Here is a 26,204-nt window from a genome sequence, read left to right on the forward strand (position 1 = left end):
TTGTCAAAGTAGAAGCTGGGGCTCTCCAATCTAAAGCTGTTTTTTCCCCAGTACTTGTTACCTAAATGAGCAAAGTCTCATTAGGAGAGAAAGATCTGACTTAAAACTTACTAAAGTTACTGTGCATTTACCCAGTAATTTCAACTGGCTTCAAGAAATTTAACTTAGAATGTATTTGGCTAAATTTGTAATTTGAAAGGGACAGAACATTAATCCTGGGATCTCTGGGTCACATATGATGGCTTGAGGTCAGATTTCATTCCTGAAGTTCTTTGTTTGAAATTGCAGTCTACTGCTTGCTTTTGGTAAATTGTCTTTACAAAGACTTTTTTTCCCCTTGTTTTATTCATTGTTAATTTGTTCCATCAGAAGTGATATAGAGTTTGCTTAGTCTCATTATTGAAGTTGGTGCTGTCTTAATAACCTTTCTCACAGTTCTTCCTCGGTCTTTTCCTTACAGTACAGAAAACAAATTTGCAAAGACAATGCCCCATTAATCAGATTGATTCTAAGTCATTAATGACTGTTAATTACAAAGCAAGAATAAACAAAAGTACCTTCTCAGCCATTTTGTTTCCTTCCAGAGACTTCTTTACAGCCTTTTTAAAATTAGATCATTTCTAAGATAAATATGTTCTATCTCATCAGAAATATAACTTAATGCTATTACAATATAAGACAATAAGATTTGAGATCAAGGTTCCTATAAAACAACAGCATGGTTTTACTACGATAAATGGTATTCCATTTCTTTTCTTCTGATTTTAATATGGCACAAGCCAGATGATTGTTCACTGAAATCCAAATTGTTATTCCAGTCAGAGAGTCCACTTGCCCTATATATCAAGACATTAAAACTTTTTACCTCCGTGATGGAAAAAGGCAGTTTCCTTTTCCCTGCACTTCCTGAAAGCAATAACATAAAATCTTTACTTCATAGCAATGTTTCATATCACAATATTAGAGATCTGTCAAAGAAATAAGGACATGTAATTTTGATAATGGTAAAATTGGCAAGTAAGAGCATCCCCAAATTCAGATATTATTGCTAAAGGAGGACAGCAATAACTTCCTCACAAATTTCTTAGAGATCTGTCTATTTATTAGAGTCCCCACGGCAATGAAAACTCTAGGAAGGTTCACTGTCAAAATACTTACTAATTTCATTCAGTGTGTCCCCAGTCTTTATCAGAGATTTTTAACAGCACACTTTTCAATGTTTCCTCACTTAGGAATAAGCAAGAAACAGTAGAGAACTTCTGACTGCAGGATACTGCTGTCAATGGAGAAGGTATTAATGCTATGAAGTACGCAAGCTTTTTAATATGATGGATAGCAAAGAAGTGGATGTCTAATGAGAGAGACCTAGTTTTCTGAAAAGTAAAATAGAAAATGCTATAGGCTCTTTCATCAACAAATGCAAAATATTATGCAAGGATTTAAAAAAAAAACCTCTGTCTTCTTTATTTTAAAATCATAGAAAAAAAAGTTGACAGGACATATGATGTGGAAGGAAAAGAGTTATTGACTGTTAGACGCAGATCACAGAGGGAGAGAGATGAAAGAAAAATTAAATGGAGAATTTTCCCTGATAGATTGGGTAGTTGTCTACATTTTATATATGCACAAATAAATTGTGTAAGAAAAGAGGTGGTAGTCTGAATTGCATGCCCCTGTTAGAGTGATATGTTATCTTTTGGTTTAAAATATGGCTTACTCCTAGGGAATATATTTCAAAGATTATTCAATCAAAGTTTAGTTAATGTATGATGTAAACTGTAAATAGAGAAAAATAGGAACAGAGAATATTAATTAAAGTATTTTGAAAAAATGCAGAGTTCAAAATAAATAAATAAATAATGATAACCTTAGAGGGGCTGGATGGGAAACGGAGTGTGTGTGGTGTCTATTTAGCAGAGCACGTCTGTTGTGAGGACTGATGCGAGCACCGAACAGGAGGGAACTCCAATTTGTGGCAGTGAGACAGACAAATTGTGGGCAACAGGAACTGAATTTAATTGCAGTACAGGTAAATGAAATCACATTGATCAACAGCGTGTGGCAGAAGAATGGGAGGAGCTCCATGGAGGATGACACCTGCATGTCTTTGCACTCCAAAGGGTGAGTCCAACGTTATTTTATACATTCCCATCCCAGTCTAAACTAAAAAGAGGGAGAAGTCAACAGGAAAGTAGGAGGAAAGTAGATGCCACAAGTGGCACCGGCAACTGTTTATAGAGACAATGATATATATTTGCATTAAAACAATCCCCAAGGTATATCCTTTCTGGGCAGCATGAAAGAAAGCATCTGTTGCAGAGAGCGCAGAGGCTTTGCATTCGGAAGATGTTCAATCTTTTATGCGCAATTTGGTCTTTTATGCATATTACGAGACATTTATAGTGGTGCCTCACATAAACTGTGTCTCCCTTGTGGAATCTCACATTGGTGTAGGTTATTGGAAGCCAGTAGCCATTACAGTGGTAATTTGAGCAGGGACAGAGTAATGACACCACATTATGAACCAATAATGGGATACTAATGTTTGTAGTACGCTCTTGCAGTGCATAATAATGAAGGGGAAGTATAAGTTTAAAATACATCCTTAATTAGGTGGATGACTTTCTGATTCTGACAAACACTGAAACTTGCCCAGAACTTCAGTGCTGACTCACATCATTTGCAGTGTTTCTGCCTTGGGATGCACAAGTCCCTACCAAGCCGTATTTCAGGGCCTGTTTGCTTTAGCTTTTATTGAATAAAGCCACCTGAGCCTCTGAGTAGCTTTCGAAATCCCTTAGATTTGCATACAGTTTTATCCCTGTAGCGCAAGAGTGATCTTATGCCATTTGGCAGCACCCACTGCTGCAGAGAACATGTCACGATTTCAGCAGAATGAGAAAGGCAACGAAAAGGGAAAATGCAGGCATTTTGGGAGCAGTCGGCTTACTTTCAATTGGTGGGAGGAAACAAACAGCTGATGAAAATTATTTCGGTAATTGTCCTCTAATGTTTCAGGTGGCAAAGGCTGTGATCCTGCCCTGCATGGGTCCCGTTGGCTACAGCTCCCACCTTGCGTGGGGAGGGCAGCGATTAAGCCAGCCTGTCGTGTTAGATCCAGTGGGAATGGCTCCCACAGGGAATGCCATGGAGGCAGCTCTTTTCACCTCCTGGACGGCTTGTGTACCATGCGTTAGTCATATATGGGGGAGGAATTGGTAAAATAAACAAACATATGGTGTGATTAAGCCTGCCATGGTACTTACACACTGGCCCAAATTCTCTCCTGCTGCACAACGGCATCAGTTGGAATTTATAGTCATGTAAATGGAGAGAGATATTGGGCTCCTCAAAGCTGAACTGTGGAACCTCTTTTTTCATTTCTGTGTTTGTTGTTCTGTTTTAATAAACTTGGGTTTATTTAGGAACTTTTTTTTGTTGTTGTTTAAAAACAATGTTTAAGACTCCTGCCTGTGCCCTCAGGTTCAGCTGTACCAGCTCCATAGTCCATGAAGTTAAATGTCCCTGTATTTTTTGCTAATTTTATAGATGTGGTGTAAGGGTTAGGGAACTCTGCTAAAGATCTAGGAAACATTAAAATCTGAAGAGCAGAGATACTGTATATAGAATACGTTCATCAGTCCATGTCTTCAAACATCTGCAAGAGCTGACAGGCTGCTTGCTGGGCTCTCAGGGCACAAAGGAGACGGGAGTTAAGAGAGGTAGGAAACAGAGCAGCAGACAGAAAACTGCCCATTCGGCATCTCTGGCTTTAAATGCTTATATTAGGAACAGCTTCATTCAAAATATTATTTGAAGTCCTCCTGCTGAAGCTTTTGGGTCTTCCTAGAAATGAATGGAAACAGGCTTAAAATGGTAATCTCTATGGGCCAGGAATTATTATATAAAAGATTTGTATTTTCCTATGAAGATGCATTCTCTTCCTCTCAGAGAATACATTTATTATCAATCCTTCCTCAGTTTGTTATTTACTGCCTGCTCAAAGGTCAGGTCAACCAATTCAATTTTCTAATATCCGATCATGATTTTAGGTCATTTAATTTAGGGCAATTAAGTAAGTTGCTAGAAATTCCAGCACATTCCAGGTCAATTCATTAAGTTTTATAATTCTTCTGAAGTTTAAATTTAACACTTTTCTGCTGAATTACAACTCTAATTAATTATCTTCCATGCTATGCATCAAAAGGACTCTTTTCCTACCTTAACCTGCTAATAAATGGCAGTATTTATGAAGAGGAATGTGCCAGAGAATGTGCCAGATTTTCATTTGCACTAAGGCTCTTCACAAGAAATGACAGTAAAAGAGGTGTAATAGGGGTGTAAGATGTTTTGTCTCCAGTTTTAAAGACCCCTCTCTACTGATATAATGGACAATTATTTTGACAGTGTCTAAGTGATCTAAGATTTTGTGAAAGGCGAATGGGCAATGAATGACAAATGCTAGTTCTGGGACTTAGAACCCGTTATATATACGCCATTTTTTGTTTGATACACTGTTCATATAATACAATAGAAAGAGATTTTTTTCTCAGTCTCCCTGGGGACATGCCTAAATCTCTCCCTGTTGATAAGACTTTTCAGAGGTTCATATTTTTTCTTCTACCAGCTCCATTGGTTTTAAAAACCAGTCTTAGCAGTTACATAAATTGAAGGTGGGGGAGGTGCTGGCGGTGCAGAGAATGGGGTTATTTTTTTTGGTTGTTTCTCTGACAAACAGGTATTTCCAGAAGAATGCTGACATTTCATCATCTTTTGGACTCTTCTGGTTTATGTTTTGTGGGTGATTGTTTCCAGTCCACAGTTACAGCTTAATTCCTGTCCTGTATTAGTTTAAGCACCTTTTTGTCCTGTTATTATGAGCTGTTTCAAATGCAAGGAAGGGGAAATGAGCAGGGAGCAGAACTGTCCAAGGCGGGTATTTGCACAGCTTCTATTCCTTGACCTGAAAAATAAAGAAAAATTTACAGGAAAGTGATTACTTTTAATCAACAGCAATTATGATATGACAGAGGCATTGTTGTTGCTCTCGCATTTTTGTCACCTTTTTTTTTTTTTTTTTTTTTTTTTTTACTTTAGTATTCCAGTCTTTTTTTTTCCTTATTTTTCTTCCTAAGAATACATCTAGTTTCACAGTCACCATCAGTGACTATCGGGGCTGCCTGGGGAGCAGCAGGGCAGGACCTGGCAGCCAGAGCTGGTCCCACCACCCCAGCCAGGGAGCAGGGCAGCCCCAGCCCTGGCCAGCGTGTACCTCCCTGGGGTCGGGGACGGACAGAGGCCAGGATGTCACCCCCTGCGTGGGGGTTCATAAAGAGGCAGACTGGGCAGCTTTGCTTACAATCCAGGCATCCCAGACGTTTTTTAAACTGTAACTCATCTGCTGCCTAAGCCTCCAGGTATCTGTCCATCCATCATCACCTAACTACCCAAACACCTGCAACCTGAGTACAGACCAAATGGTTACACCCCAGGGCTTGTACCCAGGAACAGTCCCCAGCTCATCCAGCAGAACATCTGGGCAGCCACATCTGCTACCTCCCAGAACGCCTTTGCTGCTCCGGATTTCTCCAAAAGCCTAATATTTTTTTAATGAGGTGAGGGACACACCTGTCATGCTGTTGAGAATGGCTCAGGTAGTGATGCTGGAGCCGAGCAGTCATTCCCCATGACAGATCCATGTCCAAAACGCAGGACTGTTGCCATGGGATTGGTCAAAAGGCAGCTGGTGAAGAAGAAAGCACCGTGAGCAGCTGGGTAAGGAGGGGGAAGGGACAGTCTGTGCGGGGAGGAAAGTATCAGTTCAGTGAAAGGGCGGAGTAATCAGAAAGAAAGTTTTCCGGGCTTCAGAAGTTTGGCAAACCTCTTAATTTCCCCTTTATTGAATTTAGCTTCCTTCTGGAGGCATGTTTCTGCCTTCTGTGGCTTGCAAGGGAGAGGGAAGAAATTACAGTTTGTTTCCCATTCCACCCTCATCACCCACCTACTGAGCAGTCACTGCTTATTTTCATGCCCTTGACTCCAGCCTGAAGCCTTCTCTCACAACCTCTCCCAAAGGGCACAGAGGTGCTGCTGGCTTCTCCTCAGCCAATCTGCTGATGATTCCCACCTCAGCCTAGGAACATCCTGCTCACTGAGCACCCTGCACCTCCTTCTTCCCCCTCCAGGACCCTCCACCTGGGTGTAAGCCCTCTCTTCCTGCAGCTCTGTGCCGTGCAAGTCTAGAAGAAGCCGAGATCAGCTCATCCCCATCACCACCTGGGCTCTGCTCAGCAAGGTGTGTCTCCAGGTGCCTCTCTGTCTATACAGGCATTGCTTAAGGTTCCTTCTCCGGGGCAGCACCTCGCTGCAGCTCAGGCGAGCATCGCGTGGTTGACACAAGTGGCTGAGTGATCTTCTGCTGCCCTCCCTGCACTTCCCACTAGCTCCGTCTTATTTTTGTTCAAGGAGAGACAAAGTTGGCTGCCGGCCCAGATTTGCAGCTGGTGTCTCTAGAAGAAAGCTTACAGAGGGGAAAAAAACCACAAACCAATATACAAAACAACCCAAATTCCATGCTGAATCCGCAGACTATGCAGTTGGCATCATTCAGCCATGTGAGACATTGGAGACTGAGGAGGAGGTTAAGGCGATAACGGCTTTCTCCTGTGGTGGGGAGAGTAGCAGTAGTCACTTTCTCTCTTCCAGTGGTGTCCAATAAATTGAGAATCCCAGGTGGGAGCAATGCTTTTAGTTACATGGCTTTGCTGTGCAGTGCAGGAGTTAGAGCCTGGAAAAGAAGGAAGAAAAAAGGAATTTTCTGATGATGGCTTACAGAGAACACACTATGCCACTGTCAGAAAACGTCCCCACTGCCAGAAATGAATAGCTCTCTCTTTCAAAAAAAAATTTCAAAAAATGCCGCTTGTTTTCCCACCTGGGTTGCGTACAAAACAGCAGAGCACAGAAGGCACAGGAAGGGTGAAAACACACCTTTTCTACCATTCAGCATTGCACTCGGGTAACGTAAGCGCTGCATCAGTTAAAGACAGCGATAGGCCAGCAAATTGTTTCAGAGAAGTGCCTTCCACAGAGACTGAGCAGCCCCTTTTCAGGGTTGTCTTTGAGGACCTTTGGGTGGAATGTGCTATGCAGTCAGTGAGCAGAAATGTGCCCTCCAGGCACCTACCCCAGTACTTCTGCCTGGGGAATGGGGTTACTTGGAGAATTCAGCTGTATGGCATTAAGCTGGAGAGACCCTGCCTTGAGTCTCTGGAAAGGTCTGGGTCTTCATTCTCAGGTAGCTGATCTTGCTCAATGTTCATTTTTTTAATCATTTAACCGGTCTTTCTGAGGAACATGATGCTCTTCCAGCTATCACTCTTCCATGAAGTAAGATCTCATGGCTACCACTGCGCTGCGCTGCTAGGACTTGAACGGATGGGATGCATACGGACTCAATTTTAAGGCATTAATCCTGCAATTGGATACCCATGAAAGTAGCCCCATTTGTACCTTCACCCAACCCTAAGGTCTTGCTTAAACATTAGGCTGCAGGTCTGGGGCCTGTGAATAACCATCCTCATCCATTTAGGAACTTTCCTGCTCAGTGACACATAACAAAACTTCTCAGCTATTACACATGAACCAGAATGTTCAGTACAGGAATAGGTTGTACATAAGTGCTTTTTTTTCCTCTATTTTGCATTTGCATGATATGATTTCTAAGTTAGTTGATCACACAGTTGACGAGCAAACAATAGAGCAAAGTAATTTGATAAGTCTTAAAAATATGAAAGTGTCAAAGAGGAAGATAGGTAATTAGGAAAATTTGGTGCAGAAAAGCACGATTTGATTTAACTCTCAAGGAGTTTCATTGATTTAAAACCAAAAGAATATGAAGAGATTGTGATCTTACCCCACAATGTGATAAAGTTTAAACGGAACCATCCTAAGGAATGCTAACAGAAATTACAGAGAACAACCAATCTCTTTGCATTTATGTTACGTTCATTTCAACGGCCCCAGTTCCTGTTTTGTCATTTTCAATTGTCTTGGGGCAGGAGACAAGTCTCTATGCTTAAGTGTAAAGCACTAACCATGCATCTCATGCAAAATAAATAAAAAAATGAATCATGATAAGCATTCCGGGATATTAAGTACATCAGCACACGCCTACTGCATCAATAATCCTTCTTACTGAATATCCTTGGGTGACTGAGGCACCAGCAGGGAAGAAGAAAAAGCAATAACAGATCTTCAGAACTGGGAGGAAGTATCAACCAGATAATTGCATAACGTGTACTGTTTAAAACCCTGGTATGTTACTAGCTGAAAATAATCCTTTAATAGTTACAGTAAAAACAAGATATGATAATTCTGGACATGGGTCCTGCATAATATGGCAGTTTTGCTGAGAGCTTCTGAAGTCAAGACCATGACGGGATGTGGCACACATCCAAAAACATAATTCTTGGGAGTAGCATACTGCACTTCCACCATGTTTAAGGCACGATCTGTGAAATTACATCCGTGTTCTCTAAGGTGGGGTATTGATGGTGTTCGGGAGATGAGGCCCATGATGGCTGCTATGAAGTCAAGCAGGATCTCAGCCCCTGAGCACTAGTTAGGAACTATTCAATAATCTGGGAGCCCCAGCCCACAGCATGTCCATCAGCAGACAATCAAGGTGATCATGTAGGGAGGATGAATTTAAAGTGTCTAAAGATCTCACTGGTCCCCAGGACCTTGGAGACAGCAGAAACCCACTCAAATTACTTTCAAAGCCATGGAGAAGCTTTTTGTCCTGTTCGTGATGTGATTTCCCTCTCTTCCCTCCATGACAGCTTCACTGTGTGTAAACACAGAGGGACACAGAAGCCTTTGGAAAACTTCTCTAGATTTTCAGAAACACTGATGTACAGCTAATTTATTGAAAGCTTGCATGCATAAGAGTTCCTCTCATTTCTGTACCCCACAGAGCAGCACCATTGCTTGCCTACTGCTGAGATGCCTGTCACAGGCTGGCTCAGGCAATTGCTGTTTACCACAATGTGAAAATGAGACAGACTCACAAGAAGTATTAAAACATAGCTCTTGTCAGACAAACTTGATTATTCCTTTCAGTCAGCACCACGGAATTAGTGGATGAAGGGAACGGGCCACTGTAATAATTCCCAATTTCAATTTCAAGAAATATTACTTGTAAAATTAATTCAAATTGACTGGGAGTGGAAGTAGAAAGCTGCAGTTAGAGCTGATTGACAGTTCCTATTGAGATGAGGGGAAGGGCATAGGGATCACTGCAGAGATAACATAAGTTTTTCAGAGACAGAAAAAAAAAAAAAAAAAAGAGTTATGTGCCCAAGTGTCAGTAAATGCCACAGAGAATTAGGAATCTCTCACCTGCGTGCCTTTGAAAAATCTCTTATGTTTTATTTGCCATCTTTGCTAATTATCTAAGATAAAGTGGGATGTTCACGAAATTCAGTTTTTAAAAAAGGAAAAGACTCCTGAGTAATTAGTAACATAGGGAAGGTAAAATGTGACTGAACTTTTGAAGAAAGTAGTCTAGTTAGAAATAATTGAAAATCTGTGCTGTGTATTTCCAGAGGGCTGAAGTAACCAGGAGAAAGAGATGTTAAAAAAAAAATAAATAAAAAAATCAAGAAAAGTGACATAAGCTTGCAGGATAAAGAGGCAGCAAAAAAGAGCATGCAATAATGAATTCTATATATGGAAATATCTTATCACAGTGCAGAAAGGTAATAACCTTTTTTTTTCTACCTCTGCCCTTCCATTACTGATGAAAACGAGAATATGTGCATTTGCAGGTATCTCTTTCCCAAAAGAGTATTGAACAGTTGGAAGAAGTTCAAGGAGAGTAACAACACGTCTGAAAAGACAGACCTACACTTTCCAGGGAAGTTCCAGGTAATTATTTGCATAAATTTTGTGGCTAATCACTAAAATAGAAGCCAAGCCTACTTTCTTTTCAGGGACCAAGAGGGCACTGCTTAATTTTTCCATGAGGACATTCAGGACAAGCATCATAAAACCTGTGAAAGAGCAACTGTTTATTTTCCCAAAGACTAGGCTTAGTTCTGTGAGATGGTGAAACCAAGCTTTCCCCTGGGGGAGGGCACGCAAGGGCTCCCTGTCCCTCCCTGTCCAGAGATGGAAGCCCCACATGGAGTCCTGGAGGGGCTGGGGCTTCTAACCCTCTGGGATGCCTCCAAATCCACAGTGGCACAGAGGACTATTTTTAACCCTATCTTCTTTAAGCTCGTTTTTCAACTGTGTGGCAGGTGTTCAATCAGTCAGCAGTCATCTCAACTGTTGATGTCAGAAGCTTACTAAGATAATTTAAACCAAGGGTAGGTATAAATCAGAACAATTCAGGGCCAAAGTGTCAGTGATTGTTTTGTGCTGCATTGAATCTAATTCTACCTTCAACAGAAAAATGACACCACATGAAACACACAATTCACCAAAATAGGAAGAGAAACAGAAAAAAAAGCTTTTTAGGGTCATTGATTGATGGTTTCTACACTTCATCCTAGGCCAAACTAGCAACCCAATAGAGATGAGAAATATTCCATCAGGTGTTGCCCACTACCAAAATTCACATCTACTAGGTACAGTATACATTTATGAAGAAAACAATCTTTCAGAAATTTATCACAAGGAATCTAAGCTTTGGGCATATTACGAATTAATCAATATTAAATTAATGAATTGCATGCATGTTAAGCAGATAGTAGATCAAGTTATAGTATTTCAGCATTAAATGTTGCTTTGGAATCTGGAAAGATTATTTATTGCTTATTTGTGATCTTCCTTTTATGTTAATTTAATTTACTTGTTACTGGTGCTCATCTGTTCTGGGGTGACTTCTAGCTAAAAATTACACTGCATTGTAATCGAAAACCTTAGCATGCTCAATACTAGAACTTCATCTAATATGTGTATGCAAGACTATACGATCTAAGATCTCAGAACTAATCCCATCAAGCTATTTCTACATTCCCATTTTCTGTACATAAAGGAACATAAAGTAACACTGTGAAGAAATATAGGAATTTTAAAAAGTAATGCAACACAAAGACACAGAAATTCCCACTACCTCCATCTGGTCCATTATCGTTTTCCACAATCCCTTTTTCTTTCTTATTATCTGAGGAGAAGAGGTGGCCCAGCAAGAAGAGGAGGAGTCCTTAGGGGAGCAGAAAAGTCTCAAATATTTATTCTCTTCTATTCATCACGAACTGCACTGACTTCATTCGTGCTTCTCCCCAATGTGTCATACACAACCTAGTGCCTGCAGCTGGGGAGTGCCAGGGCGCCCGGCTCCAAAGAGATGGGAGCGCGGTCGGTGCTGAGTTTCTCTTCTGGAAACCACCTGTACTCAGTTTTCTCAGCGCCCCGTTTCACACTGTCACCAGCGCGATTTCAAAGAAGGAGCAGTGTGCTAAAGCCGCAGAGATCACCGTCTTCTGCTGTGGAACCACGTGTAAGGATACCAGGATTGAGTCCTACGGGACAGCTGTTTTCTTTGCAAACAGTGATGATCCAGCAGAGCAAAACAATCCCAGCTCAGACACAGCGACGCAGGGTGTGCCTGTGTGAAGGCGAGTGTCCGCTACAGCAGCCTGCAGTAAGTAGTACATCTCCATGAATGGATGTACTGCGTGAGTAGTAGCTCCTACAGCTCTTACCCAGACCGGCCTCCTGCAGCCCAGCATCACCATATCTGAACTGGGATGACCGATTCAGCTGCGGTACCCACACACAGCAGGTGTGGATGGCAAACGGGATGCTGACAGTGGTGAATAATGTGTTTGTGGCTCACTTCGTCGGATGACTGGACAGTGCTAAAGGTGTTGGATGCTTGACAGTCCGACAGAGAGAGAACGAGCCGTGGAGTGATGTGATTTTTGCCTTCTAGCTTGTGCTTTAAGGCATCTCCTCACCAACAGCGCTGAAGGTTGTTCAAAGCAGCAACGTTCCCAGTGCGTCCAGCTTCCCCATCATTTTGCAGTGTGAAGTCTACAGTATTCGGATAGGTGTCTTCAGGCATGGAACAGACAAGCTCTTAAATAAAAGCGATTGTATGAGTGTCCACAGTAAGAATGGGAAAAAGAGGGGTAGAGCGGAAAATATGAAACAGGTTGAAAATTACTTCTAGATAATAGATGCTGGAAAAGCATAAACTACTTGATGGCCTGTAATGTATAAACTGAAGTAATGAAGCTATTTTTATGGTGAACCACACCAGTGGTGTGATCCTGCAAAAAGCTAAAGGTTTCTTGAGAATTTCTGAGCATCCCAAAGAGCTTGGATCAGGACATGAGTCACTCATGAAGGGAACACAATGTTGCCCTCTCGTTACCAAGTATACTAAATTGGGTCTTCCACCTCCAGTAGGAAGTGTATTTTTGAATACCATTACTTGAACAAAGACAGCATTAGCAAGTCAAATGATTTTGCATAAGCACTTTTTTTTTTTTATAAGGCAGCCACAAAATTATGCTTTTCATACAATTTAGCACTTTTTAGTTTGTTCAAAGTGAATTCTAAAATTCTATTTCAGAATTAATTTCAATTTTTCTAAGACCTGTACATTTTTATTACTGGAAGAAGGCTCAGAAATATTCCTTCAGCAACAGACTAATCAGTCCACCATGTAATTCTGATCTTGTGTTCACACATTTTAAAGGTGTAAACCTCATTGTATGGCAAAACTGCATCTCTATTCCCTGTCTGTTCAGTTAGAACAATAAAGTATATAAAAATTGGCGCACATAAGATCCCTTATGAGGTCTCAAAATTAACTTTTACAGTGAATAAACATGAGCAATGATAAGAGTATTTTTGCAGCAGATTCCAATATGTTACTCTTGTGAAATATTAGCTTAATTGGGAGACTACTTGTGAAGGAAGATTTGTTTTATTTTTATCAGCTCCAACTCTTTAAACATAATCTCGAATATAGCATTCAATATTGCTGAGCATGTTAAAAATTAAGAATTAAACTTGGCTGGAAAACATAAAGAGATATGCATTCTATGTTGAATTTCCAATAAGACCATGATTTAAGGGACTGTGTTGATTTAGAAAAAAATAATCTGAAAGAGAAATAATTCAGTCTTTCATAAGAATTACTTTCCTTCCAGAAATATGCTTCATTTATGTTATTTTTCTTTATTATTATTAATTATCATTATATTTCTTCTTTGCATTTTACCTTTTTTATTATTATTTTTATATACTATATTAAAACAATTATCAATTACAATTTATAATAGCAACTGCTGACTAAAATCTACTTGGTCTTTAATGACACTAAACTAAATACTTCATAATTATAACTGTAAAACACAACCTTATGAAACCTGAAATTAATATAAAACACATAATTGAAATATTGAAAGAAAAATAAAAACTTTATTATTTACATTCCTTTTTAAATTTAAGATTGACAATTGTCAGTATTTTGCTCTTTCTTTTCTTTCCAGAAAAATGTTATGTTCTAAAATTATAAACTTCATATGAAGTGGAATTTTAGCACACTGACCACCTCCACTGAAGTCCAATAAAAGGCACAGATGCCCACAGCAGGTTATTCCTGTGTGTAACAAAGCGAATAGCTGGAAAGAAGAGAAAAAGAAGAACGGAATGGAAAAAGAAAAAGAAGCTATCATAGAAAAGTAAGAAAAATTGAAGACAAAGGCAAACAATCAAATCCCCTAGCTCTTACCCCTTCTGTTCCTAATACACAGTTCTCTTGTGACATCCGGGAATTTCCCACCAGCCTTATCCATCTAACCGCCCACAAGCTCCTCTGTTCCACCAAGTGTCTCGGCTTGCTTCCTCCCCAATTACAGGCTGGAATCTGAAAACTGTAGATTAATAACCATATAGATAGGGTTGGAACTGTAACTGGGTGAACTGGATGAAAAGTGTGATGGGAATTAGAGAATATGACTGAAAGGATTCTCAGGAGCTGTTGTTTTCTCCCACTCTCACCCTAACACATCCCAATTTTTCACTCTGAAAGGAGGAGGACAGTGTCCACTGTGCAATTTCAAAAACTAAACACTTCATCTTAAGATGCCGGTGTGGTTGCTAAGTAACAGCAATGTAGTTTATCTGCCACATCACTCACATCCTTGTGAACACATGGGAAGCGGTTATCATAAATCTTATGCCACCCATGTATTAAGATAATATTCTGTTCACCTCAAGAATGAATTAAAAATGCTCTGAGAGATTTTAGGTAGTTTGCTAAAAGAAAAAAATTGAAAAGCTCATAAAAACATCTATATACAGACAAATTACAATGGATGGTAGGTCAAATGACCACCTAAGCATGTCCCAGGCAGTGTCCTGGTTTCAGTGGGATAGAGTAAAATTTTTTCTAGTAGCTGCTGTGTTTTGGATTCAGTATGAGAATAATGTTGACAACACATACTGTTTTAGTTGCTGCTAAGTGATGTTTATATTAGTCACAGACTTTTTCAGCTTCTCATAGAAGCTGAGAGGGAGCATAGACAGGAGAAGCTGGCCTAAGGAATACTCCATAACACAGGCATCATGCTGAGTGTATAAATGGGGGTTTGGCTGGGGACAGGAATCCACAATCACTGCTAGAGATGGGCTGGCCAACCAGTTATCGTGTACTGAGAGCGACTTGTCTTGTATCGCTTTATTTTGTATATTCTTTTACTATTATTATCATTACTACTACTACTACTTTCCTCTTCTGTAACTGTTCTATTTAATTGTCTTTATCTCAACCCGTAAGCTTCCCCCACCACCCCCTCCCCCCCCCAACACTTTTCTCCCTCTTCTCCCCTACGCTAGGGTGGGGGAGTGAGTGAGTAGCTGTGTGGTCCCAGTTGCTGGCTGGGGTTAAACCACGACAGGCAGGTACAGTCTGGAGTACTGAGAATAACTAGGAAGGCAAGAGATATCCCCAAACTCAATGGTAAGGTTTAATGGGAAGGTCTGAGATCTGTCTGAATCTAAAAGATACCATCTCAGATGGAAATCTAGCCTAAACAAAGGTAACAGAAAACAGCATAAGGTGTGAGAAGTGCAATGAAGACAGATTCAAAAGGCTGGAAGAATACTCAGTGTGAGTTTTGAAAGCTCTCAATAATAGTCTAACTTTAGACTAAATAAAACAGAATCGTATCCACTGGAGGTTAGTAAATCATGGTTAAATAGTTGGAGATTTCATCAGGTAAAGACTAGGAAGACAAAGACTAAAGAAGAGAGAACAAGAATGCTATAGGTGTCTTAAAAGCAAGAAACTTGCAAAGGAAGGAATGGGTCTTTTGGACCTCAGAGAAAGAAGTAACCAAGGAACAGAAGAGCAGAGCTGAGAAACCACATGATTTCACACTGGACTGCAACAGTTCAGACTAGACTTATCCCAGATACACTCTTTCAAGCTATAGAGATGTTATCAAAAGATGAAATGCTGGAGCCAACTGTAACTGAGTAGGAGAGTAACCATCTCTAGATAGGTTTAAAAAACAGTGAATGAAGTCACTGAGCTCCTATCAAAAGTATGCAGTCTTTTCCTAAAGTGGCCTGTTAGAAGACTGAAAAGCAATACAGGCATTAGGAATAGCCCTGGAAATTACAACACATAAAGTTCTATTTAGTTTAGCTAAACAGTTAAAATTACCATCAGATGTAAAACATCTCTTCTGATGCAGTTGTATGGTTCCTGCTACAGAACACGTATGGGGACGAACCCTTCAAAATATGTATGTTCGTGTGTGTGTGTTCACAGTAATAATTTCAAGGCTGTAAGAACTCAGCAACTCTCTTGCAAACTCCAGCGGTCCTTACCCATTCCCGCTATGGCTGTCTGAACCACAGTCGTCTTCTTGGTGTCGCTGTAACGAGAAAGGTACTGATTTTCCTGTGTCTGGGCTGAGAAAATAGCTTTGTCATATAGAGTTGACTATTCATAGAAAACTTCTCATTTGTAAATGTAGCAAACTCTGCTGTGATATTTTAAATCTTCTATTTCTAAGCTGATTTTCGTGAACTTGTCAAATTGCAACTGCTTTCGGCTCTGTTAGTAAAACCACTGGGTTTTTCAGTTCATTCCCTGCTGCTTCTTAGCGTCACTCGCTTCCTCTTGGAGAGTCTGCATGGTGGTTCCAACTAAATGGCACTACCCTAAATATTTTTCACCCACTCTTGCAACATGGTTCTTGTTTTGGTTGGTTTTTTTCAGCAGAGTAGTTATGAAAACATTAAACAAAAAGTAACAATTTGCTTGATTCTATTTTTAAAAAAGAGAGGAGATAACGATAGCCAAGAAAATCTACCAGATGGTTCTTTTAATAAATACATTAAAGTCTCTTTTATTTTTCTCCAGTTTTAGCGACTAACATAACAGAAACTTTCAGACCATCAAACCAGTTTTCACAATCTGCCATAAATTCGCATTTCACAGAAATAATCCTGACAAGCACTAATAGATGAATGTTGTTGGTGCAATAATAAAACAGTATAAGGCATATTTACACCATCCTTACATACAGAACACTGTACACACAAAAAAATCACAGATCCAGAATGAAGTAAATTCAATCCCTTTGACGTTTTACACGTTTATAGGCTTGGTATCAAACAAATAATTCTCCAAGCAACAGACAACCTCTTGTTCTTGTGTGATTTATTTGTAACATTGTGCTCATGCAAAATAGGTATTTGCTTTATTGCATTAACATTGAAAGAACATTGGGAATTAGTTCTGAAACCAGTTCAATCAAATTTTAAACCCTGTTTCTCTTCATCCGTAGCAAGTCTGAGTCATTTTTATTGGTGACATAAAACGAGGTGTTAACCGATGATTGAGATTTTTATTCGGTAAATTCCAAAACGATAATGAAGCTCAAAGGACTACAGTTCAAAAACCATCTTTCTTGACCATGCACACTTTTCTTTGCTATTATGAGGTGGTTTAGATGAGACGCCTTTTGTATTTTTTTAAGTTTCTATCTTTTTATATATATATTTAAAGAAACCATGTACTATCCAACATCCACTGTTCACAGAAAGAAAAAAGCAGCAGGAATAGCTCTGGTGGCAGAGTTGGCCAGAAGGGGGACATCAGTTAAGTTAGTGGCAACTTAATGTAACATCAAATGCCCCAGAGATAGGTCATGAAAGAGTTGATTATTATAACCCATATTTCTGTAAGAGTTCAGACTGCCAGGGACGTTTGCGCTCTGGAAAGTAATCCGGAATGTGGATTTTTTTAAAATCTTGGATACATTTTCTCATTTCTTCCTCAACACTCAGCTTCTCGCATACCTTCTTTTTGGAAAGATTTGTTTCTCTGGACTTGCTAATGAGAGTTTGAAAGAGTTCACTGTTCCTGCGTTTGTCTGGTGGTGGCATCCACTGCACCGGGGCCTTCTTAGATGGGCGATCCAAAGTCAGAGTATTTGGCTGGTGGGCTGTGGATGGCTGAGTGCTGGCATTTTCTTGAGGGGTGCTCGCTTCCGAGTGGCTGTCACAGCTTGAGGTGGACAACTCGTTACAGGAAGTCCCACTTTCACTGCCCTTGTCCAAGACTTTGTCGTGCTTCCTTTCTTCATGGTCTTGCTTGGGGGAAACGGTTCGCTGGGGGGGTCCTAATACAAGGCAGGGAAAAAAAAGTATTAAACAAGCACCGCTTTACACAGAAAACAGATCAGCTACCATTTAGAAAAACACAACTCAGAGTCTCAGCTGGCATAAATTGGTGGTGTTTCCTTTCAGCTGAAAGAATTATATATACTGGACAGGTGCACAGTTTAAAGGTCTGGTCCTACATGCATGTTCAGTTGTCAAAATTCTCACTCCTGAAAATGTTTACGGCAAGAATAACTTTGCTGCCTGCCTGAGAATCCACGTAATGAAACGTGCATCATGCTCCCAGATTATCTGCACTGGAAATCCCTGCAGGCAAGTTTAAATGATCTAGTTTGCCATTACACCCTAAGAAGATTTTTATGAGAAATTAGATTTTGTAGTATTAGGAAAATGCTACCATACAATTTTCAAACTCTTTGCTTAAATAAAAATATTCTGAGGTCTTCTATTTTTTTTTTTTTTTTTGGAAGCTCTAGCTCACCTTCCCAGAACAGTCTACTGATATTAGGCTCTGCAGATGTCAACTCTGCAGAAGCCCTAGACAGGAAAAGGAGTATTAATCCTAGACTAACAGAGATATCTCTCACTACTGACAGAGTCTTTAGGCTTTTTTTTATTATTATTTTGATCCCACAGTGATTTCCCCGCACTTCTTACTGTCAGTTATTATCCCAGACTTGCCTCAGTGCAAGCTCAGAATTCAGCTCTTACTGCTGAAGATGGCAGGGAGAAGGTGGTTATGAAGTTATCAGCAGAGAGGCACTCTGCAGCAGCAGGGAGAGCGGTCTGCTGGCCTATCAGCAGGCACTGCTCACCACTTCACACGCCTGAAAATCAGATCTAGGCTGGTAGTCTCTCCAGATATCACTTCTGCTTTGAAGTCTTAAGCAGAATATGAATGTGAAAATTAGGCGGTAGCCGCGAAATCTCTACTGGCATTTTCATTTCTGAAGCCTTATTTCAAAACTCCAGCTGTGAAATGAAATGATGCTTTGCTGACATCATATAAACGTCACAATCTTAATTTAGGACACTATCTAAAGCTCACAGAAATATCTACCGAGTTCAATAGGCGTTGGATCAGACCAAGGGGAAAATTTTCCAAGATGTTTAAACACCTCAATGAAAATGAAGCATGGGACTTCAGCGGCAGTTGTGTGTCTGCTATGAATCCTGAAGGACTCCAAACAGTTTAGGTATCTAAATATCTCACAAAAACTAGATTATCCAATTCAATCTAAATTAACAAAAACTAGTTTACCCAAACATCAGCACTAACCACTTTTGCTGGTACCAAAACTCAGGGTATAACAGCTCAACCTTGAGTTACTGGGAGAGAGTTGCATGGAGATTTTTGAGTCACTTAGTATTCTCTTTTTCAGAATTACAAATAAGAAATGTAATTACAATTATAAAGAATGCAGGAGCAATATGAACACTCTAGTGTCTTCTTGACAGTGCACTTCTATGATTCAAAGGAATCTGAGAAGACTGCGATATTTTAAATGACACAGGGGAAAACAAAACAAAACAAAACACAAAAGCAAATTAATAATAATCTAACAACAACAGCACTCAACAACCTGTTCTTCTTTTGTTTTAGCCAGCATCCCAGGATGAAGTGTCCCACTTCTGTAGTCCACCTACAGAAACCCATGAATAATCAAGATCCTAAGAGGAGAGGCAACGATCCGTCATGACTTGCACTTACATTATTCAGAGAGAAAAACACAAATTATTTTCTACTTCATTATATTCAAACCAAATATTTAGTGCATGGATGCAGCAATTTCCCTCCTCTTTCTCTTCCAGAAATATGTTCACCTTCTTAAATAGATTTACATGCCTTCCTTCTGTTGTTGTATCTGGCATTTCATTTCTTACCTCAAACCATTATATGAATATGCTAAATCTAGAGTCCGTTGGCATTATGGATTTACTGTGGCTTTGCAGCACATGATTATAAAACTGAGCAGTTAATCAGATAGTGATTTCAGTATCTGGTTTTAAATAACATCATTAACATGAAAATCTAATCTAGTTTACAATCTTAACTTCTTCAAATCTAACAACATATTCTGTGACTAAGAAACTAAAGTTTTCCGTTAGCAACACCCTGTAGTCTTCAACTCTGTCTTTTCTGCCCATTTTTTTTTTTGCTGTAACTTCATAAATCAAGAGATTATTTCTACTTGGCCTATTTATGCTTACTTCTTTATTGGTAATCCTTGATTCTCAAGGGCTCAAACCTGCAATGTGCTAAGGATCTATTTCAAAAATGCACTGAAATACACCTTCAAGAATATAAAAAATTCCATTTCCTGCTACAAGATTATTCAGGAGCCTGACAACAGGCAGGTATTTAAATGCTTTTTTGGATCAGAGCCCCAAGGTTCAGTACCTTACAGCACTGGGCTCTGCACGCTTCACTGAATCGCCTAAATTCACAATGACTTTAATCCAAACACAGGTTTCTCCCACACCTCTCCTTTTAAAAATTAACAAATCCTCCCTCACAAAGAATTCTTTATATGCTCCTGCACTTCTTTCTCAATAATGTGTTATTAACAGAAGCAACAGTATTGCTAGAGAGGAGATTTTTCTCACAATATTTTCTGCCTGCTGAAACCCAAAAGAATTTATAAATACATAAGATAGGGTCATCAAATGCTACTTTTTTTTTTTTTTTTAATTTTCAACATCGGGGATTATCAGATAAATTAAGATATATCTCTAATTTGGAAAGCATCCCCTTATTGCCTTCTATTCTGGCATACTCATTTGTGGCTGGGATCGTGTGATGGGATACTGTCTCCACTGCACCTTCTCAGCGCTTTCACAATAAGTCCAAATAGCTCAGTCTACCTGAAACTACTTATTTTTCAGGAGTGCAGAATAGTTCTTAAAAACTCAGAGAAAGTATATTTGGTCTACCATGCATGTAACTCTAAAAAACCTCATGGACTTAAAATCTGTCTCTCCTGCTCCTGCACCTTCTAGGATCTCCCACCTGCCGCTGGCTCTCCAACTTCTCCTCCAGGCAGTTCCAGTAGACACTGAACTTCCCACTCCTTTTTTTTTTTTTTTCCCTCATTGCTCTTAAATGACTTCCTTTCTCTTAGAATATTAGAAAGTAATCTCTCCCTTTACCTGGGCTCACTTAACCACCTCTACCACAGCGGCTACTAGCCTCCTAATCTAGTAGGCTTGAGAGAATCTCTCAGACACATTTCTCTGATCAGAAAGGCACGTTACACTTTCTTTCACTGTACTTATTCCTCATCTATGTTGCTCTCTGGACACATTTTAGACAACATTTCCTGGCTGAACAGACGGATAAGCAATTACTACAAAATATTCCTGGAAAATGAACAAGAAACTTATAAACCTAATTCTCTGCAGTGAAAAATCTGCTCCCACCAATTACAACAATCAAAACAGGACCAAGAAGTTCTCTCTGGCTTCTCTGTTGAACAACAACTGAGCAACAGAGCTCAAGTCAGGAACAGAATATGACAAATACCACAGCAAACCACCCACTGGCCAGTAACTATTGGTTGAAAATTGTAATCAAGTACTTCAGAAAGTCAAATAAAACTTATATAGGTCTAAATTGCTTGTGGATATTCATAAAGTACAATCTGAATAACTACTTGAAGATTTCTTTAGCTCTACCTCCTGCAACAGAGAAAACTACCACACCGGAAAGATTAAAAGCATAAAATAACGATATCCTGTTTATCTGTATTTCATTGTATTAAATAATAATTATTATTTCATTAAATAATAATACAACAGGCTTAAAATAAAGGAAATTACATTCAAATCCAATTAACCTGACTGCTCCATTCTCCTCTCTCTCCGAGGTCAAATACCCGGTTTATTGTACGTGCAGCAGCAGATGCACGAATTAACTTCTTCCTCATTCAGCCACTTTATTCCTACAGCGTCTCAAAGATCATTCATTTGTTTATAAATCAGTTTATTTTTACTGCAGAATGTAAAAGAAGTTCTGAACATACGCACAGATTGATGAGGTTAGCTATTTTAATAACTGTACTGACATGAAGAATGGAAAATCTTAGCTGTGGCCTACAACATTTATAGCTGGATGTTAAGACACGTAGGTAAGAGTTGAAACTGATATAAAAACAGTCATTTAGAAAAAAACATAACCAACACGTTAAATGTGTTCAGTATGCAGTACCTCAATCGGGAAGAATGGAATCTGTTAGAGAGATGCTATCTTTTACTGTTGGTCCAGAAAATATATATTAAAAAAGTGAAATGATTTGAGTTTTATCAATCTCCTTGCCGGCATTATAAAATTAAGCCTGTTTATTGATTGAAGTAAAAAACTAAAACTTAAAAAACCCCAACCAAACAAAACCAAAATCTTGAGTTTTTCTATGATGATGTAATTTTAGTGAAAACTAAGTTCTTGGGGGTATTTTATCTTCATAATTTTCTGTTTCTTCAAATGTATTTTCTTAAAAAAAACAACCCAGCTCTACTAGGCATAGAATATTGAATTAATCAAATAATCCAATTAAGGGTTCCTCTGAACTGATATAGTTATAAACAGAACTAACTCTTGCACAGGCCCAAAACTGTTAGCAAATATTTATATTTATTGAGAAAGCATCTTAAAAATAATGTCACAAACCCATTAATAATATTATGATGTAAAAAAATTCCATGTTTTTAAGTGATTTAATAAAAAATGAAATCAGGAGGGAAACATGGTTTTAAACAGACTGATTATATTGGAAGGCTCATAAACATAACAGCAAGAAGAAAAAAAATGAGTTTATTTTTATCTGTAAAAGAAATGATATCTAATCCAACAATACTATTTGCAGTTTGATTGATAATTTTTGCATGCTCGAGAGTATTAGTAGTATGTGATTTGCACATGATTTTGCATGAAATGCAATTTTTTTCACATTGTTTTGCATAGGCAAAAAATCCTTATTTTTAGAGGCTACACAGGACCTTCAGTCCGGTCCACAGCTACATTAAATCCCTGAATGAACTTTTCTTCTACCTACTATCTTGAAATTACATGATATTCAGAGTGAATATAAAACAATCCTATTGTTTTATGATTTAATCTTAAGAATCTAAGTAAAATTAACTATAATTAATATACAATTGTAGAAAAAATGCTCATCAAATCTCACATTATGAGGGACTTGACTTATGCATCTTACATATCTAGGGTTTTTTATTACCTTTCACCAACATTCAAAGTATTACACCACACTGAATGCTTAGAGAGAAGTCAGCTGTGAAATCTGATGACAGGTTATGGCTACTGTGGGAACATTTTCATTACCAGACTTTTGAGTACTTAATATCACACTTCAATGGTAAATGATTATCTTTTATGTCTAATTTCACTTTGATTTTATTTTTAAAAAAGATTATTTTTAAGAGCTATAAAAGGATAGCTCTAACCCCCTGACATTTTCTGAGGCATATTAATGATACTTCCAGTTTTAGAAGAAAATCCTGTTTTTAGAGCTCAGCTGAAGACAAGAATTCTCTCCCTGAGACCAGCAAGGGATTCAGCTTGCCTCTTGCCACTGGAGCTGTAAGTTAAAACTAGCTTTATGGCAGGCAAATTTACAAGGCACTTCCTGACTACTGCAATCTGTCCTCTTTAACGCACTACAAAAGCAAGCTAAATCCACTGGTTGGATTTAGCAATGAGAGTTTACGTAGTTTTTTTAACTCCATACAGTTTGTCAAGGAAACTTTTCTAATTATTTTAGGCGTTGAAATTTACATCTGACTTAGTCCTATTGGGAGCCAGGAGAGAGGGAGGCCGTGCCCCACTTAATTTCTATTTTAAGGCTAATATGCAGGTTTACACAGGAATTAAGTGGCACACAGTCCTTAGCTGCCCCTCTGCCTATGCATGAATTTTATCCATTATGAACATCCCAAGCAAACAATACTAAGTATATAATGTGAGAAATATCCAAGGGCTCTTGACAAGCTCTGCTCTTGACAGCTTGCATTTATGGGAAAAAATGAAGAATTCAGTGTAGAGATTTCAGTGGAACAAAACTTTGTGTGGGAGTTGTCATGCTGTGTGGTTTCAAATCACTTCTAGTAAAAAAAAATAGATATTCAGTTTCCAATTTGGGTCTCATCTGGTGCAAAATTTCCAGCCATTTTTTGGATTAAAGTCTTGATCCAACGAATGCTTAGTATATAATAGTGAAGAATTTTTCAGAAAGGAGGACTGAAACTCACATTTCCTATTTTTCTTCCTCCTTTCAGGTGAGTGACAAATTGCTATGGATAGCCAAATGCTCACATTTTCATGTTCTTTGACCCAACTGAAGCTTGGTTTTAGTCAATGCAAAGTGGAATAGCTTCAATAAAATGAAGAGAATGTTCCCTTCACCTTCGATTGCTTCAGGGTAACATATTCATTTGGAAGAAGTGACTTAACTTCCCTCAGGCACAAGAGAGAATTAGTATCTGGGAGGCTTTGATTTATTAATGTGCTAAGCCCTGAACTCTTGAGTAAAAGGCCAGCACTATTGACATATCAACTTCAGTACTTTGAGCAGAACCTGAAATTTATGTGATTTAAGAAAGCCAAGCAAGGCAGCTTCCAGATGAGACTGCCACAGAGAGGTCTTGCAAATCTCAGCAGGGATTCCCTGACATGAAGAACAGCACTTAGGCTACTCACATTCCACCAAAACAGTTTTGTAAATATGCCCTATGCTCTGGTGAAGCTTCAAATTTGTATCTACAAGGCATGTAAATTGGTTTGGCTTCACTAACAAGCTGATTCCGAGCTGCGAGTCTGGGTCCAAAACTGCATTAATTTAAAAAAAAGTTTTAGACTTAAATGTTTACCCCATTCAAGTCAAAGACAACACACTCTGTGACCTTAAATTCCATAAGATTAATTCAAAAATAATGCCTGTTCATTCTAGTGTGAATGCAAAAAGAAGACCTTAGAAGGAAAGCAATTTAATGGTGAAAGCAGAAAGGGTGAAAAAATAGTCTCCTCTTAAAGAAAAAAAAAAAGATAGAACGATTTCTATAACTTTTGAGTACTTTACTCAGAAAGTATCTTCTTACTGGCATCCCTGGATAATTCATCTTTAGGTGAAACCAAGAAAATTATTGCAGATAATATTTTAGTCCCCAAATATTTGAGGAAGAACATGTAAAAATACTATGTTCTAAAGAAAACCTCATTATAGACTTAACTGTTATCTTTGACAGAATATATAACCTATTATAATAGTGTGTCCAATGAGTCATTGTAGAGAAACCAAAGAAATGACGAGAAATTACAAAAAAAACCATGGCGATTATGGGAGATGAAAGCAAAATATTGATTATTCTGAAACATTTTACTACATTCAGAATTTAATCACAAATGCAAATTTCCCCATAATATTTCCTGTCCTCTACTGCCAAGCCCATGAGGCATCTCATGTGCTTTGATTCCAACACAAAATTTCAACGTGAGAACTGTGCACTGAAGTCTTCTTGGTAATGTTTAGGAGCATTAAGATTTTTAGGAGTGTTTATTTGCTGTTTCATGGGTATTTCAATAGGAAGAATATGTCTGTGATTGCACTCTTGATGAAGCCTTTTATTTAAATCTCCTTACCTGCCATGGAAAGATAAAAAGACACTGTGTAGAGATTGCGGCTGTATTGGGCATAGCTCCCACAGGGGAAATTACCCTTTAATAGTGTTAAGCTCGATGGCGTGTGAATGGTTATGTGGTACTTGAAGTGAATGAACCAATTCATCTTTCAGATTAGGACCACATGCCTGTAAGTGATAAGTGCTTTGTCTCCAAAGAAAAAAAAAAAAAGAATACAACATAAAAATATTTTTCTGTCACATTTACTACCACCTGTTGTTAAACTACCTTCTAGAAAGGGTAGCATAGAATGAGTTAAATAAATTAATGAGGAAAATTTCTTTGTTTTTTTCCAGTCAGGATGTATTTTAAATATTAACATTTTTTACGATATGAAAGGACTAATTAATATATAGAGAGGGAACTACTTTTGTTATTGGGAATGACAGGAGATATACAATAAAAAGTCCTGTGCCCAACCTGAATTCATTAGATACTTCACCCTAATCTTGTTTTGAACAAATAACAAAACCCTACTCCTTCCATTTGTTACTTTTCCAACTGAGTTTCATGGTAAGCAAAACAGACTTAAATAGGAGAGACCCCATGAAATCCTGACGTAGACAATTTGTTGCATTTCAGCAAAACCAATGAAGAGTCCAGAGCTTTTTATTAAATATATTAATCTGAAAATTTTGTCGTCATTCTGAGAAGTGTCTTTTCTTGGCTGTAAGCTAAAGATAACAGGAAAGATCAGTAGTTTTTCATATCCAACTACAAACAGAGTCAAATATTGAAGAAGGTACTTTTATTTTGTGGACTTAGAGATGGCTACCGCATTAATGCTGTGCTGGAGACACATGAAGAAAATGAAATGTTTGGAATAGATCAGATACAAGCTGAATCAACA

The 26,204-nt window shown here is 38.6% G+C and overlaps 1 protein-coding gene across 1 annotated transcript in view; it reads right to left on the reverse strand.

The window, feature by feature from the left end:
* Positions 1–17,205: 17,205 nt before the first annotated feature.
* Positions 17,206–26,204, reverse strand: part of KCTD8 (potassium channel tetramerization domain containing 8) — a 99,341-nt gene continuing 90,342 nt past the window's right edge. Inside the window, exon 2 of the mRNA XM_074154783.1 lies at positions 17,206–17,663. Coding sequence (XP_074010884.1) covers positions 17,206–17,663 — 458 coding nt within the window. The remainder of the gene's footprint in view (positions 17,664–26,204) is intronic.

The sequence above is a fragment of the Numenius arquata genome, chromosome 10 (genome assembly GCF_964106895.1).
Source record: "Numenius arquata chromosome 10, bNumArq3.hap1.1, whole genome shotgun sequence".
In the NCBI taxonomy this organism is placed as follows: domain Eukaryota; kingdom Metazoa; phylum Chordata; class Aves; order Charadriiformes; family Scolopacidae; genus Numenius; species Numenius arquata.